We start from the raw sequence: 16,717 nt of genomic DNA, 5'->3' as shown, positions 1-16,717 counted from the left end.
GTCACAATTGATTTTCATATATCCTTCTTTACAACACCATCGTTTTTTCATAAAGTTATCTTGCAATTCTTATACATCCCCAACTTAGGTTGACTGATATTATTTTGCCGTTTTTTTATTCACAAATTAATCTGCTTCAAAGCAGCATCACGATACACATTATTCATCGATTAAGGATGGGTACGCTCTGAGTTTTATCATTTTCACTTCATAGGTCATTCTTGCAATTAGTCTTGAAATTTACGCCTGTCTGTGTTCACATACTTGCCCATGTGATGACCTATTTTGCAATCACGTATGTTTATTCCAGTCTTCATGTGGAATTGGCATTAACATAAGGTAATCATTTGTCAAAACTCTTCAAATTGTCCATTGACATTTAGGACCTTTTTAGTTACAAAATATCTTTTTAGTCCTTTTTAGGAAAGTTGCAACTATTGTTCTCATGCAACCCATATCACCATTATCTGTCACCATTTTGTCCTGGTCTTTATCAATTCCAGTTGCACTATTAGACAAAGCTCAAGCTCTTGAGTCGACATTGATGACTTCTATCTATAAGGATTCCCTTTTTAATCTACTTGTTTTTATTCAAATTAGCTTTTTGAGTATTTATACAATGATTTGTGAAATTATGACTTTAGTGCAATGACACTATTTTTTAGACTTGTATCTACTTTATAAAAGAATGTAGTTATTATGTTTGCATTTATATTGCATGTTTTGTCTATAGTATGAATAGTGTTTTGTCTCATGGCTTTCGGTTCAATATGACTGGTTATATTTTGAAAACAGTATTCAAAAAGGGACGGCGGGTAAAGCTTGTCAATCTGCACCACCTGCCTCTTGATTTGCTCCTGTTGCCTGTTGCTCCTTGTTGATGTCTTAAGTTATACCCATTCTTTAGAAATAGTAATACATTATAGTAACGTAGCCCAAAGGTGTTCCAGGCACTCCAATATTATCAATGATTAATGAGTGATTTAATTAAGAAGAAGGGCCAAGGGAACTATCCCATAGATTAGAGCCTTTTTAACATGAAAATATCCGCAAATATATCCGAAAATAAGCCCAGGTTTGAAAATGGCCTAAGTGAGGCCGAAACACGTGTCACATATGGACAATGTTGTGAATGGGCATTGTGCAAAATAAAATGTCCACCTGCAATGAATTTTTGGGGAATTTGGTGCATTTAATCTAATCACTCATTAATCATTGATAATATTGGAGTGCCTGGAGCACCTTTGGGGTACATTACTATAATGGTTACATTTTGATTAAGCAACTCCTTTCTACTTTATTTTATATTAGTTTGTATTTGTAAAATGATTCTTCATGTGTTATGTCAAAGAATGCTTTTATTTATGTGTTTAAAGTGGGAACTCCTATGATACTTACCCTAATAAATGCAACAGACGCCTAAGCCTTGATAAAGTGCTGGAACAAGCACAATATCTGTTTTAGCAAAGTAATTATGCAAAAAATAAAAAAAATGTATTGCGCACACCTGAGACATGGAGTTCTCTATGTAACAATATAAAATACACAGTCTGCCAATAATCACAAAAAAATAAATGGCACCCATCAGCATAGAGAGTACTTTCTGCCTCATTATAGAATACATTGTTTGAGGATCAGGCAACGGTTTGATATTCTTAATAAACATGCAATTCCTTCTTCCCTGGTTTAGATTTCTAAATGAACTGTGGATTATCTCCCAAGAAAGTGGCCTGGAAACCCTTCTGAATACGCAGATTAAGCAGCTCATTTCCAGTCAACATCCCAGCGAACCAGATCTCCCAAACCTGGTGACCAGCCTCTTCCATCTGCTGCTGGATCTGGCGGGCCAGGCACTGTCCACTGCATCATCAAGTCACCCAGATATGAATGGCAACACATCCGAAATCATCAAAAGCCTGTTGGATAGTTTCCAGCAGAGACTTCTCCAGGAACCCTGGCCCTCAAACAGCAACAATCATACACAAGCATTGGCACACATGCTGCAAACCATCATAACCAGATCTCTACTTTGGGAGGATTTTTCCATCAACTACCTTTTTCCTCAAAATGAGACCAGCCAATCGCTGGTGGTATTAGAAAGGCTGATTCAGGGATGGATTTCTATAGATCCAGTCGAACGAAACCTCGCCTTCAATTATAGCACAACAGTAATCAAAATATTCTCCATCCTGAACCAGTCAGATTTTGGACACTTGCCAGAAATGTTGCTTAATGTATTCAAGACTAACCAGAGCAGCACAGAGATGGTACCTACCTTGCTGGAGTCGATACGGCTTCTCATTCAGGTAATGAGGAAGAACAGTACCATTCCTACCCAGGTCCTTTCTGAGGTCTACCTTAAACTGGTCCTCAACTACCTTTCATCAGACCTGCATCTTCAAAGATTCCTCTTGATATTGAATCCCTACTTCAACCTCAGCAGGGAAATCCTTTCTTTGAACCTGGATGAGTTGAGCAATATTTCTGCAGAAGTACTGTCATTTCTTGAGCCACTCAACCTGCAGAATGTCTGTCGTACTGGCAGCAGAATTCCTTCGGCTGTACTTACTTTGTTTTCCAACTTCATACCCCAGGATGATCAAGAAGTGTTCCATGGTGTTGCGAACGCTACTCTTCAGCTCCTCAATTCAATGCAGATGTGCAAAAACCAACCCTCAAATTGCTCACACGCCATTGAAGAATTCCAACTACTCCTTGCTGGAGTGGTGAATTTTTTAAAGGCAGCGCAGAGTGGTCGCTTGGAAGAAAACTATGACACCGGTTTGTTCCTCCATTTTGGACCCCATAACGATGTCCAAATTTCACTGATCGAGAGTGTATTTGGAATTATTTTGTACTCCAGTGGAAGCCTTTGCCATGCACGGACAGCAACAGGAGTTTATGAAAGACTGCTCTTGGTGAGAAACCTGATCCTCAACCACACAGTTGGCACTGACGTTAATGCAAGCATTGCTTCACTGTTGTCGGGTGCTGATGAAAGTGGCCCGAGCAGCATACTTCAGGTGTTCACTTCATCAAACATTACAGAGCTACTCCTACAATTGCAGGCTATTATTATTGTCACTGACTGCACTAACCACACAGAGACAACTCCATTACTCTGCACTTTGGATGTCACGTTTCATCTGATGAGGTTTCTCCAAAATCAGCAGTTACCGAAAGCAATAAATCAGAGAATTACCCTTGTGACTTCAATCATTGCCTTCTGGATGGAGCAAATTAAGGGGATTCCACCTACAGACCAGGACATTATTTACTGTTATGAGTTTACAAAATTTGCCTTGCAAAACAATTCCATATTATACCTCATAAAGGCTTCCATTTTCGATGTTGCACAAACACTGAAAGAAATACAAACCAAACTTAACACTTCGTCTGCCGTGTCGGGCATACTGAAGGACCTGTTTGAGATAACGCAGCCTAACGGGTCAGTTAGATTGAAGTACAATGTATCCGGGGTTTCTTCATTGCCCATTATTGATCAAATGGAGACTGTGAAGGTTAAGATCCAGATTGCGCAGTGGTTCATAGTTTACGTCAACAACCTTGTGGAAGGAAGAGTCACCATTCAGGAGTCGTACCCTTTATACAGAATAACCCAGCTCCTTTTAGCTGAAGTGATAGCCAACATGAAAGATGATTTATCATTTGCCCCCATTTTCACCTTCATGAACCACCTGGTAGATGCATTTAGCCAATCTCACAGCCCTGCTGAATTGCTCAATACAGTTAAATTGATATTTGAAGAAGGCAATAATCTAGTAGACAACTTTATTCATCTCACACATAATATCCTACACATGCTGTTTCCAAATCAGACAGAGACCTTGCCTTCTTGGCCTACCTTATTAAATGAGGACTTCCAAAAAGCAATGCAGATATCATTGAACTTTGCCCAAGAGTACAGTGGGCAAGAGGTCCAAGCAGCAACAAACATGTCCATGATTCTCGAATCCATCAATAGGGCACTTGAGCTGCTAATCTACATCCAGGAAAGGTTTGCAATGACAGATTTGGAAAATCTTCAACTAACCAGTGCTCAAAATGGCACACTCCAAAAAGCATATGAAATATTACATGACGGAACCAGTATCCTATGGGCTGTTGATCAAGAAGGTTTAACTCAAGAAATGATTCACAGGATCTACAACTTCTCCCATCTTTTGTGCGTGAAAGGCTCACACATGACCTCTCTACAGAATTCCTTCACACTTGAAGCAAATATTGTGAACCTTGTGCTCTCTGCTATAAGTCCCTTCCTCGGAGAAAGCAATAACACCCAAGGAAATCCAGGGACCTGCTCTGCCAAGGACGCCCTCCATACATTATTTCAGATGATATTTCAAAACCAGACCCTCAGTGAGTCCTTGGAACAAGCCGAAAGCCAGATGCCATTCCAATGGTTGACATTTGAGAATTGCACTCTACTGAACACAACAGCTGAGCACGTTCTTCATCTAATGAAGGTAATCCGAGGATCATCTAATGAATTTAGCACTCAGTTTGATAGTGCACAATCAGATTCTATTAAGGAACGTCTGGCCTGCACCATCAAATCGCTGCACCTTTCGATTGGCTTTCTTTCACAGTTAAACACCATTTCCAAACTTCACATTTCTTGGGTCCAGTCTCTCCATGAGATGCTGGCTTCCATTTCTAAGGTTCTAGCAGAATCCAACAAAACATGTGACACAGGAGACAGCCCCATTTTCAACACCATTGACAGCATATTTAATAACCAGACGAGTCGTATATATATTCTAATTCATTTCATTTTTAACCACTCGCGGCAATATTCAGAGGCATCATCCAGCAGTGAAGCAGCCTGGGAGGCAATATCTAAATTCAGGACACTGTTTAACTCTTTATATGTTTTTCCTCGATGGAACAGCACCATTGACCATCTCCTTCAGGTGGCCCTGAATGTCTCCAGAACATCAGCAGACTCTCCATTTCCAACACTTTGGCACCTTATCGACAACCTACGCACTTTAAACTGGAGTAGAACTGAGTTAAATGCATCGATCAATATATTAGAAACTATGAAAACGGTGCTGGCATTAGGGAACAGTAGACTGGGCTCAAAAATGATAGCTACCTACCAGGCTCTTGTCGATATATTCAGAGAGGCCAATGCATCAGGAAGTTTGAATTTAACAAGCCCATATAACACTAGATTTTCCCCATATGCTGTCACAAATTGCCAGAGCTTGTTCAGAGAAGCTGCCCAGTCCTCTTTGTCCATTTGGAAAGCTGCAAATCTGTCAGTAGAGTGGATGGCCGATGACGTGATCTCCAGCTTAGCTTTGCTAACATGCCGTCTACTTAACGCAAATCAATCTGGTTTCAGCTGGGCCAGAGAGGTTGAGATAATTGACAAGATGATCTTCAGTCTGACCAGTCTGACTCCAGTTGGTACGGCACAATATTTCAACTCTAGTAGAGAATTTATTTCAGCACTTACAGACCTTCTGATGATCAATGCAAACACTACGGTCCAGCATGCCTTGGCAGGAGTTGCCAAAGTTCTGCTACCGCTGCTTAATGTTATGGAGGAGAAACGAGTTGACGGTTCTTGGACTTTGCCGCCCGGTCTTCATGGCATCTACTATTTTCTACTGAACCTAGTCAAGAATGCCGCTACAACCGATCTGAAATCAACTCCTGCCACACCAACTGTAGAAGCCCCGCAGGTGTTGGAAGCGCTTGGGAAGACTCTGGAGGCCCCTTCCTACACAAAGGCGTTAACCTCTGCCTCTGAAATGTTGCAACTTCTGCAAGACAGCACCAGTGAGACATCTGCCCGAGCAAGACTGGCTGAACAGTAAGCACATTTTTTTATTTTAAATATTTTCTGGTAATTGTTTGAATAGACCTATTGGGTTGAGCTTGGAGAGCCTATAACAGGATGCTTTTACAGATGTCAACCCGACTAACTAAGCAGTGTTGAAGCAAAGAGGCACAAACACTGCAAAAGTGATTGTTATGTTGTTTTTTTTTACCAGGGACTGGTCTGGGTTATTGTCAGGTCAAGAAGATGAACTTATGGAAAGCAGATACAGTGTATCTGATGGGGGCTATTTTTGGAATCATGTGTTTATCCAGGTCTGAACATTGTAGTTGATATTGCACAGTATTCGTGCAGTTTGTGCTAGGCTTCGGGGTTCCTGAAATAGGATCCTTCAGACAAGCAGAGGATTTGCATGATAATCCATAGCGGTCCTGCCCTTACCCACCGCAGGTGATAACGCATTATGATCCATGCAGGGTTGGTACATTAGTGCAGCACGTATTCTTGCACCACGAGAAAAGGGTCAGATGCAAAGATCCATGGATATCTGAGTGCATTAATGATAGTGGATTTTCCTCTCCCAAAGCAAGTGCTGGGCACGATGGTACATGGGGCATAGTACCTTAGCGCAGCGATGCAGTCCCCACCAAACTAGAGCTGTGGACGTGATCCATTCATCTTGGCGGGCTGGTATAGTGATGGGTCCTGCACATGGAATAGGGTCAGAGACAATGATCTATAGGGCTCTAGCTTGTTGCCTTAGCCACAGTGACAACACCACACCAGGCTCCCTACCATCTTACCAGATCAATAATTCTCACATTCTATAACTTTTTCAGTGTGCCCTTGACATGGCAAACAAAATGTGTGTGCTAACATTGGACTTTACCCGTTTGTTTGTGGCAGCACTGCAGACAGGATGGTTTCCTAAAATGTATGGTTGATGGAAGGCTTTATAGCATGATTATGAACACCATTATGACAAAAAAGTTACATTATTGAATAAGAAACCATCTTGCATCAGTGTTAAAACTCCTCCCAGCATTGGAGCATTCTTGCACTCTATGTACAAAAGAAACGGCCTCCTATTAAATAGGCTGTACTTTGCAAGGGATATATACATGTATGGGGTACGACGTCTTTTCATCGACACCCGTTTTTACAAAGGGTGTTTTTCTGCAGGATTTTTGCCGAAAAACTTTTCAAAATGTTTTTGGGGGGTGGGAAAGCGCATATAAGGGTTGGATCGGGGGTCGGGAATAACACAAAATAGGTAGATTATGGGGGACTTGAGGAGGAACCCCCCCTCAAAATAATGTAAACAACATTTCAAAAAATGTTTTGGCAAACATTCTGCGGAAAAAAAACATTGTAAAAAATGGGTGTTGAAGAAATGACATAGAACTATGTATGGAAGGATTCAGCTTTCTTTCTTGTCTAAAACATATGTTGTGCATTTGTTTTGTGTTACAGGTTTTTGAATTTAGAAGAGCCATTTAAAAATGTCACCTCAAACCAATCATCAGTCAGCCCATACAGATCACTGCTGAGCTGCTTAGAGAATGTGACGTCAGTGATAGCCAACCAATCCCGAGGTAAACTATCTTTCAGGAGTTCGGGGTCTCCCTTTAAACATTGTGGTGTGGTGTGCACTCACCCATATGAGATTTGTGGGATTTGTGGGATTTGGATCATCAGAATATAAACACTGAGTGTTTCCTGGACATGATGTGCATCAAGACAGCTCTTGTTTGTCTTCTTGCAATTCTGAAGTACCTGCTGTTGGACCAGGTGCACATACAACACTGGGTTGTCTGGCAACTCCTTGGCAGAAGAAAAGGAGGCAGTGTCACAATGCTCTTACCCCTTTGCCCATGGGACGGATTTTGCCTTAATTGGCCGTCAGGTAGTTCAGGGGTCAAAAGAAGTCAATTTGGCTGCACATATTGTAGAAAAGGTATTTCTGCCTCATTTCTGGACATTACGGGCCTGATTTACAAAAATGTTTTCAATGGGACTTTCCCATGTTAAAACATTTTTGTAAACCAGGCCCTAAATTCTCTGGTTCGTTAAAACCTCCAATGCACTGATTGGCTGGCACATTATGGCCTCTCTCGGTGGAGCAGCAGTTCCTTCAGCCAATCAGAGACTCCGGCAGTGGCATCAGTGTGGGGCAGTTTCCGGGTTACCTGCCCAGCTCTAGTGACTGCCACATGCTTACTTTGTGTTTGTACCGATAGAATCCAGTGCCACTTAGTTGGTATTTTAGGTAAAGGCAGAACTGAAGCAAGAGAACTCTGTGTCCCCGTATGTTTCCCTGCAAAAGAAGGGTTGTAGGGGTGCACTCATATCCATTAAATTCAAAGTCATGTAGAATTCAATTCAATAGTTAATTATCAATTTTTCGGTGCCAACCTATTAGACCTGTGCTACCAGGTCTATAACAAATGGAAAACAAAAATTGGTGTCTCAGAAACACACTGAGACACAAATAGGTGCACTCTAAACGCAATAAATATTGCGAAATAATTCCTAAACTCATTACTCATTAACTAATTTCACACTCGTAACTCAAAAAGTTCAAAATAAAACCTTTATGTTATTTTAACAAGTCAGTAATAATTCATAACATAGTCTACCAATTCATTTGGTCATTACAAGTCCATATCATCACAATATTGTTGCAAAAAACAAATTCACAAAACAATAATGAAATTGACATAATGTAACTTATTTGCAAGAGCAATTCACTGCATACGTTCACAGAATCAAAATCCACTGAATTTCTATTCATTAACTAAACTCTATGTTCATGATACGATATTTTGACCCGGGGTCCGGTGCCGATGTTAAATTTGACCACCTCCACTCGGTCTAATAATACGCGTTTCGGGCAAGGTGCCCTTCTTTAGGTATAATATTGTGTTCAATTTCCTAAAAATAAATAAAATAATAATTCATGAAGTCAAGATCTATTTATTAAGTTGATAAAGTGTTATCGCTTTCATTTAATTCATTGATTAGTAAACTAAAAAGAATCCTACTTAAAGTTCAATACACTAACCTGTGTCTCACAGACCCATCTGCTGGACAGGTACATCGATATCTGGCAAGTTTCAGCTCGCTTTACTGAAATCAAATCAAAGTGATCTAATTAAGACCCATACTTAATTCCTAATTTAGGTAAGCTAACAACTATCTATCAGCTATTCTGAGGCGGGACATTTCGCTTGATGCCGCGGTGTCCCGCACAATAAACAGAACTACTATGATACGTTAACACGCTATAGTCATTGGCATAAATGCCATCCTCAATCCATCATGGACTCACCTCTGAGCCGATGTTATACCCCCACGGGGATATTTTCCTGGAGAGTTTCTGTTATTTCCTGGACAGCCTTTCTCTATTGGTTGAAACCGAGGATACAATTTATACACAAGACCAGCACTACGTCACTAGAGTTCTTGGATGTTTTAGTGTATGTGGAAGGAAATAAACTATCAACCACTGTTTACACGAAACAGACTGATAGGAATAGTTTACTCCTAGCTTCAAGTTTCCATCCGAAGAGAACAGTGGAGAGTATACCATTGAGTCAGTTAATGAGATACAGGAGGATAGTCTCTGAGGAAGATGAGTTTGACAAGAAGGCGAAGGAATTAACCACCAAATTCCTGCTGAGGGGATATGATCCGGTTCTAGTACAACGAGACCTTGAAAAAGTAAGGGAGAAATCGAGGCATGATATGTTGCAGACAAAGAGCAGAAGTGAGGAGGAGAAGTTGGTTTTCGTAACTACATATTCACAACAGAGTTACCAAAATATCGTATCATGAACATAGAGTTTAGTTAATGAATAGAAATTCAGTGGATTTTGATTCTGTGAACGTATGCAGTGAATTGCTATTGCAAATAAGTTACATTATGTGAATTTCATTATTGTTTTGTGAATTTGTTTTTTGCAACAATATTGTGATGATATGGACTTGTAACGACCAAATGAATTGGTAGACTATGTTATGAATTATTACTGACTTGTTAAAATAACATAAACGTTTTATTTTTAACTTTTTGAGTTACGAGTGTGAAATTAGTTTATGAGTAGTTAGTTTAGGAATTATTTAGCAATATTTATTGCGTTTAGAGTGCACCTATTTGTGTCTCAGTGTTTTTCTGAGACACCAATTCCCGTATGTTTCCCTCCCAGGCACTATGAGGTATTTTCTGCAAGACATCTAGTAGCTAAATCCATACAACTCAAGATTCCATCCTTCAAAGATTCCCAGCCTTGTGAGGATGCTTTCATGAATGAACTATTAAGCCGAACAGATCCCAATGAAGTTCTTTCAGAGCAAACAGTGCGTCTCATGCAGTGGGGCAGGATTCGGGGAGAGTGCTTTTTGATAGATAGTGTCCTCTTTAGAAGGAACTCTGCCTTTCTTTGCGCATGGGGAACTCATGTTGAAAGGGTGTCCAGCACCGTGCTAACTGCTGCAAATGCTGACCAGCAATCATGACATATCGTTCTTATGTTTACATGCACCGTGGAGTTCTCAGCCGTTCAGTAACACGCTTATCCTTTTTAGGAGATCTGGAGGAAGTATTTCAGCTCATCCAGGATGTTTTTGCACAAAACTATACATTTGAAGACAGCTCCCTGGTTCCAGAAATCCTAGGGCTGAAGGCAAGTACTAGTCACATTGTGTATCTGGAAAGTGGTGTGGTGGGGGAAAGGGGTGGTACTTGAGCACCCAGTATTAGTCGCTGCCCCTTTAATGCTTCCATCTCTGCTGGAATGACATTTATTGAATGGCAGGAATCGGGGCCTGTCGTCCTCCCTACCTCAGTGTCTGCCTCCCATGCTGCCATTCTAAGCAAAGTGAAGGATTTGGAAAACAAATCTAAAGTATGTTCAGTCTATTTACTTATTTATTTATAAAGCGCTCCTTACCCTAAGGTATCTGGGCGTATAATCAGTCTAGTAGTGATAACTCTTTGACGTGTGGGCAATCCATCAGCAAGATCCTAATGATCTCCCAGTACATAGCTCTACCAACAGGGAGATGTACCTCCCCCACTCCGATGGCAAACGTTTACTGGAGCATTATCATTAATTGATAACCCTGGAAGGCCTTGCTTCAAAGCATGGACCATGAGCCCTCCATGGTGTCCAGTGCAGACAAAGCCTCCCCTTACAGCCCAGTTCAAGACCTCATCTCAAGGTACACACTGAAACCTTGACTCATCAGAATTATCGGCAGCCTTCTTTTGGCTTTAGTCCGAGTTCTTTACCAGGAGCCTCTTGCTGCCTGCACTCAGAATGCTTATCAACCTACTGACCAGCAAGCTCTTCAGTAATACCTTTGGCCACTGTGAATGAGGAGTTGGCTCTTTGGTTTACCCCTTTTGAAAGCCTTTCACTATTAGAATCTGGTTGCCAGAACTTGATGCCTATTGAGGATCAGCACAAAGACATTGATTTGGCATCGAATCACCTTTTTGATGAGTGCTGGGTGAAAGCTGGATTCTTCTCTTGTCTAAAGCCCCATGGGACACTGCCCTGTGTACCCATAGTAAATGGCTCTTTGGATCTACGTCAGAGGGTTGGATTGGCTCCAGCATCCCAAAGGCCTGGTAGTGTGGTCTAGGAGAGGGAGGCACAGGCTAGGACATGGGTTTATGTTCTGTGTGGTTCTGGCCAGTGAGATGTTTCACAGGCCAGATTTCTAGCTAAGGCATGGATGCTCCCCTGTGAGCTTATGTCACGCATCTCTTCTTCTCCTGGTTGGTTTGCAAATCAGTCATAGTTTTCATATTCATCATGTTTTGGTAGCACCTCGCCTAAGCAGCCATGGATGTATTGGAATACTAAGCAGTATAACTCTATTGACCAATTCTCGCCCAAGCAAGCTCATATTTTCATTCATCGAGTAGCTTGTGTGCCGATTTTGGATTAATGATGTCCAGAGGTTTCAGACACATGGTGCTGCTCACACAACAGGCAGTCACCTTTAGGCAGTCCTTTGAGGTACAATGGATTGGGCAAGAAATATGATCTGGTGTGAAAGGCTGGCATTTGGTAAGATGTTTGTGCTACAAATAGCAGTAGCTTTGCACAAGACGGTTAGCAACTTGCATATTATTCTGCCCCGCCAAATTCTTAGTAGTTACATAGGAGCGTGCATGGGCAGCCATTATTGTCAACAAATTCTTTAAGTGTATTGGAGAGACAATGTAGAAACCAACCTTCCTCAGTAATACATCCTAGCCTGTTATTCAGGCTGGCAGGGGAAGGTCTACTTCTTTTTGTCGCTCTAATTATTGGAGTGTGATCTGTTTCTAAAGGCTTCCAGTTGTAGTGGATAAGGAAATTGACGCATAAGAAAATCATGTGAGCACATTATATGATAAAGTGAGGAAATAGAGATGACAAGTAATACTTTCTTGTTGCAAAACCAACAATTAAACCCCATCCCTCATCTCTGACTGTCTTTCTGCTATCCATGAATGGTGTGCTGCCAATGACCTCTGCCTTAATGCCAGAAAGACTGAGATTCTACTCATCGGTTCACCCACTCCCTCCTTCCCTGCAGCTCTCTGTCCGGCCTCTCTTGGCCCCCTTCCTGCTCCTACCTGCAAGGCAAAAAACCTTGGGGTCATCTTCGACTCCACACTCTCTCTCCTCACATATCTGACCTCTCTAAGAAGTCACACTACCTGCTACACCTCCTCAGAGGTATGCTTCCTTTCCTCTCCTTCCCCCAGAAACTCACTGTCTCTAGAGCCCTGGGTCTCTCGAAGCTGGACTACTGCAACAGCCTCTATTTAAATCTGCCTGCCTCTACTCTCCGCCCTTTGCAACTCATCCAGAACAGGACTGCGAGACTTGTCCTTGGCCTCAAGCCCAGGGGCCGTATCTCTCCAGGACTGAAATCACTACACTGGCTCCCAGTGGCTGCGAGGATTAAGTTCAAAACCCTCTGCATTGTCCACAAGGCCTTCTGGGGCCTTGGGCCAAAATACCTCAACTCTCTCTACCTAAATATCTTCCTTCTCGAGATCTTCGCTCATCTGCCTCCAACTCCCTCATGGTCAGCCGCTTCTCCAAGCAACGAGTTGAGGATAGATCTCTCTCCGTAGCAGGGGCCTCCCTCTGGAACAGCCTCCCTGCCTCCGTGAAACTTGAGGAGAACCATCTCTGTTTCCGGAAGCACCTCAAAACCTTCCTCTTTGCCTCCGCTTTCTCTCCCCCTCTCCCCTGCTAAAATCACTGAAACTGCAGTGAATCTGCAACTGGGCCACTCACGATCTCGGTCCTTGGCCCAGCCACTCTTCCCTGCATTGCCTCCCCGGCAACCCCTGCACTGCGGGACTGTCTCTGTATCCCTACAGCCCCCCCTCCCAGCACTTGTCTGCACTTAACTTGCACTTGCCACCAGCGGGCCCTTATTATTTATCTTGTATTCTACTAACACTGTACTGCATTTTCCTCTCTCCCTTTCCCCCTGCACTTTTCCCTTCCCCTTATCCTTGCACTTGCGTGATCTGAATGTCACCTGGCCTAGTAGGATCGTTGTCTGTCTTCCCCTTGTCCCCCCCTGCCTCGTCTCGCCTTGAAATACTTGTGTATAGGCGCGTTACAAATGCCATATCATATCATATCGTATCATCTCACTCAAGTGGCTCCTCATGTGCAGTTACTAACTTAGGATGGACCTCACAAAGAGGACACAGAGAAGCCTGAGCAGTCCATCTAAATTTCTCTCTTTACTAGCCCGTTCTACTCATGGTGCTACTCCTTACAATCCTAGGAATGCTGATAAAGGGGAAGAGATGATTTTTCCTAAATGCCCGCTCATGTTTCCTTTCTTTGTTGATAGATCTCTCAGCTACAGAACCTCACCAGCCTGTTGTGTGAGCCTGGAAGCTTCGGCTCAGGTGAGGAAGCCTGCCGACTACCTTGCCAGTATATTCTTCAAGTCCTGAACACTGTGGAGTTGGGCATTAAACTACCGACAGAGTCCAAGACAGCTTCTGGCATCATGATGCGTGCAGCTCCCGGCACGGCCGCAAGCAATTCTTCCACAACTGGCACTTTTCTGGATACCATTCTGCAAAACATTGCTAGCGAGATAAACTCTATCAACTGGTAAAGTTTCCTTTGTTATTATATACTGTACAATTAGGGTTTGCATTATTTGTAATTGTTAAGAAAGTGAGCATTGGCTGGCAAAATAACTGGTGACTTTGTTGGTTACATTCCAGGCCTATGCAGCCACTGGAATTCACCAGTGGATGTTCGTCTGTAACGTGTGTTAGGAACTCACTCATGCGACACTCACCGAACAAGTTAATAGTTTCACTCATGCAAGCACATATGTAAACATATGGAGCCTACATTTGTTGGTAGACTAACTGGCCCAACGATTATTGGCTCGCACCAGTATGTAAAGGCTGTGCTCTTCAACTCAATTGTGAACCTGGTTTAAATAGAGGTGCGATCCTCCTCCTCCGATCTGCGGAGTGTACGATTCTGGAAGAAGTCTTCTAATGCTCACACCTACAGATATGCAACAGCAGAGTGTAGTTCAGGGTGGTAAGTGACCCCTCATTAGACATAATGTAATCAAATGTTCTCCTCTCTCCCACCCTCCTCAGTCTCCATGGCTGTCTGCCCTTTATCTCAGAATGTCTGTCTGGTGTAGACCTCTTTCTCCGCCTTCTCAATCAGTGTAAAGTTCAGCTTACCACTCAACACACTAGGAGAAAATCAGTTTGCTGCTGATGGCTATCCAGCCAATGCAATGACAAATCCATCAGTGAGGTTTAGAGCAAGAACCTGCTTTTTCACCGTCTGTGCCTGTGTCGCAAAGCTAATAATCGCACCCTAATGAAGGCTTTTAGTTAATCACAACACCTGAAATCTTCATCAACAGAGTGGACGTACTCCTCAACCAATAGTTGAAGTGCTGACTTTTTTTGCTGTAAAAGATCAGTGTTCAGCCTCCATAGCATCGATCCTCTCTCCTCCGCAGGAAAAATCTGGATTAGGGTTAATATGGGCCGGATCAGAGACTGTAGTTTCTCCTATATCCATTTCTAAGACCATGTCCAGTCAGCTGCTGACATGAGAAAATAATGTGTACGGAAGTGAGAGCCCTGTAGGTCAGAGACAAAGTGTAGTCTCTTTGCAACAGGTTGTGGACATGCCATGGCTATCAGTGCTTAGTGAGTTATCATGTCTACAAGCAATTCATGATCAGGCACCAAACTACCACCTCTTTTATGGAGTGTTGGATCTTGAGCCCTGTTTAGGTCACCCTGTAATCTAAACAGTATTCCCAGTTAAATCCCTCAGTCTAATTTACAACACATCCAAAAAGTCACATCCCCAAATGTCATAGCATACACATTTCCCATGACATACCCCCAATACACACCAGAGCCAAGATGAAAAACACTTATCCAAAATAGTGTGCCCAACAGAATATTGTATATGTTTATGGAATGACATAGCTATCCCCCTGAGTTTAGAGTGAAAGCAGCATGAGATTAAATAGTACATTGTTTTTGCATCGAGCATGTTCCCTCTCCTTCGGGAACAAGTAGGTTTCCTGCAATAATACCACGTCGCTGCCTTGTCTCGTGACAAGGATTGTATGTTGGCTCCCATTTATTGAGTTTTGTTCTGGGATGGTTGGTTTGGGCCAGACTAGATGCCCCCTAAAGCTCTCCCAACCTCCACATGGGCTCCCTCAACCCTAGAATACACCAGAGAAGTCTGGGCAAACACTGTCCAGAGCCCTACCTGCACACTCACTAGCAATGTGGACCACTGTCCCTACTTTGTTTTAACAATTTAGAGCACAACCTTTAAAAAAAATGATACTAAAGATCCTGTTCATATTATACTGTCTTTATACAATAATTTTCTTATATGTTGTACACGAATCATAACAAATCAATCAACATATTTATAATCCAAAAATTCTAAAGAAAATACACAGACAGGAAAAATAATTCCTATTAGTTGAGCTTCTATTCAAACTCCCGCCAGCACACACACATCAAGTTTTATGAATTTTACAACATAAATTAATCAAACAAAATTCACAGTGTTTCACAAAATAATCCCAAACCATACATGAGGGTTGATGTTGTCATGAGTCCTACGTGTTTCCTTCATATATCCGTAACATGTATAGAAAAAAAATCCAGTTACTGCCATACCCATATCTTTTTTTAAAGAAAAGTATCTCAAAGTCAAATGCCAACGTCATAACCAAAACCAGAATTGATGGTTGAATGGAACCAAACTCTAACTTGCCATCAAAAATCACTTTCTTTAATCCACATATCCAAGCTTAGTAAGGCAATATCAAAATGACCCTCCTCAAATGTGGGAATGAAGAAGGGAGAGCCCCTGGAACAATAGAAACAAAAATTGAGATAGTCAGCCAAACGAAATAAACATAAGTACAAACTCCCTCCACCTCACCCATGCAGTGCGGTGTGCAGCATCTTGGAATTCTTCTTTAAGCTTCTACCCTGGGATAGGGTCGGGCATAATTGCAGAATGCCCCCAATCTTCATAAACACTGACACGAAACAAGGATTCATATTATAATACCGCTGCATGCTGAGGACCAACCCACGTGCTCACCATCAAAGTGCAACTTACCTGCATAAGGAAAGCGCTGCAAGCAACACTGCCCGTTCAAATAGGATCTCTTCAAAAGGCCCGCAAACCATAATTCATTCAGTTCAACCTATACCTTATTGAATCATACAGAAAACGGCATGTGCCTTAAGTCTCCATGAATAATACAACGGTGAAGATTTACCGACCCTGACCCTGTCACAATGGGCTGTTCAACCCTTTCGACATTTACTGCATCCCCTTA

The 16,717-nt window shown here is 42.2% G+C and overlaps 1 protein-coding gene across 2 annotated transcripts in view; it reads left to right on the top strand.

The window, feature by feature from the left end:
• ABCA12 (ATP binding cassette subfamily A member 12) overlaps positions 1-16,717 on the top strand; it is a 700,854-nt gene that overhangs the window by 353,160 nt on the left and 330,977 nt on the right. For both annotated transcript variants that reach the window (XM_069615933.1, XM_069615934.1), the window contains exons 13-16: positions 1,691-5,845; positions 7,286-7,407; positions 10,400-10,497; positions 13,694-13,962. In XM_069615933.1, coding sequence (XP_069472034.1) covers positions 1,691-5,845; positions 7,286-7,407; positions 10,400-10,497; positions 13,694-13,962 — 4,644 coding nt within the window. The remainder of the gene's footprint in view (positions 1-1,690; positions 5,846-7,285; positions 7,408-10,399; positions 10,498-13,693; positions 13,963-16,717) is intronic.

This window comes from Ambystoma mexicanum, chromosome 9 (assembly GCF_040938575.1).
Source record: "Ambystoma mexicanum isolate Mex_15411 chromosome 9, UKY_AmexF1_1, whole genome shotgun sequence".
Lineage (NCBI taxonomy): Eukaryota > Metazoa > Chordata > Amphibia > Caudata > Ambystomatidae > Ambystoma > Ambystoma mexicanum.
The sequence above is the reverse complement of the archived record's forward strand: the minus strand, read 5'-3'. Positions and strand labels throughout refer to the sequence as shown.